General features: G+C 61.1%; 1 protein-coding gene across 1 annotated transcript; it reads right to left on the minus strand.

Moving 5' to 3' along the window:
* Positions 1-185: 185 nt before the first annotated feature.
* Positions 186-1,008, minus strand: LOC112122462 (vespryn-like). The gene has a single exon (XM_024221258.3). The coding sequence runs from the start codon at positions 977-979 to the stop codon at positions 374-376; it is 606 nt and encodes a 201-aa protein (XP_024077026.2). The 5' UTR covers positions 980-1,008; the 3' UTR covers positions 186-373.
* Between the last annotated feature and the right edge of the window lie 86 nt (positions 1,009-1,094).

The raw sequence follows: 1,094 nt of genomic DNA on the forward strand, positions 1-1,094 counted from the left end.
CCTTCTGCAGGAGCTCTGGCTGAGAGACCCCATGAGATCTAATCCCAAAGATCTGTACAAAACGCACCCTGCTGCTGCTTCTCCGCAACCCCCCAACCCTGATTGATTCACGCTGGGTCCCTGCCACCCCCACCTCTGCCTGCCCCCTGCCCAGCCCCAACCCCTGCCCCTCAGGGCCCCTCTGCTCCTCCTGCATCCCCAGGGGTTCTTCCCACCCCCCAATCCCTGGGGCTGCAGGGAAGGGGAGGGGCTTCCACACGTCATAGAGATGAGGAGCCAAGGGCTGGGTAGATGAGAGTCCTCCAAGGTCATAGAGTCTGGGGTCCATGAGGCTAGAGAGGCTGATTTCCAGTTCCCCCCTCTGCTGTGTGTCTCAGGGACACAGGCTGAGCCGGGTTTCTATATCCCCCACCCAGAGCCAGGGTCGGATTCTCTCCCCAGGGATGGAGCCTGGCGGGAAAGTGAAGATCGGGGCCTCGTCACCAGCATCGATAAATGTCACCTGCCCCCGGTCACAGTCCAGACAAACCCGGATCCTGCTGGGGACCCGGCGCTGGGGCAGGGGGGTCAGAGGGGAGGTGAGAGCCTGGAACTGACCCCACCAGCACTCCACAGCCCAGATCCCCCACTCAGGGCTACAGCTGATCTCTCCCTTCCTCCCCACAGACTCTCTGGCCACCCCCACAGCCCAGCCTCCCTCACCCTTCACCTCCACCTCCCAGCAATGTCTCCCTGAGGTGAATCCCTCACAGCCCAGCACACAGGGCTCAGTGTCAAATCTTTCGGAGGTATCAGGCAGATCCTGCTCTGTGTCTTCCCATCTCACACTTTTCCCATCCTCAGACAGGACGAGTTCAGGATGAGCCGTGTCTGGATCCAGAGTCACATTCGCTGGAGAGAGAGAGAATCGGAGCGTTAGGGGCAGAGCTCGGCCCTGGGGGAGGCTGGGACCATTTCTCACACTCCCCAGCAGCCCCATCCAGGCTGGAACAGGCCTGGATCCCAGGGAGCTGCCTCTGTCCTGGGCACCTGAGACTGAGCAGGGACGTCACTGCAGTTCCTCAGTCTCTGTAAGGAGACCCACTTCATTAGTT

Source organism: Terrapene carolina, unplaced genomic scaffold (genome assembly GCF_002925995.2).
Source record: "Terrapene carolina triunguis isolate 2854851 unplaced genomic scaffold, T_m_triunguis-2.0 Scaffold16558, whole genome shotgun sequence".
NCBI lineage: Eukaryota > Metazoa > Chordata > Testudines > Emydidae > Terrapene > Terrapene triunguis.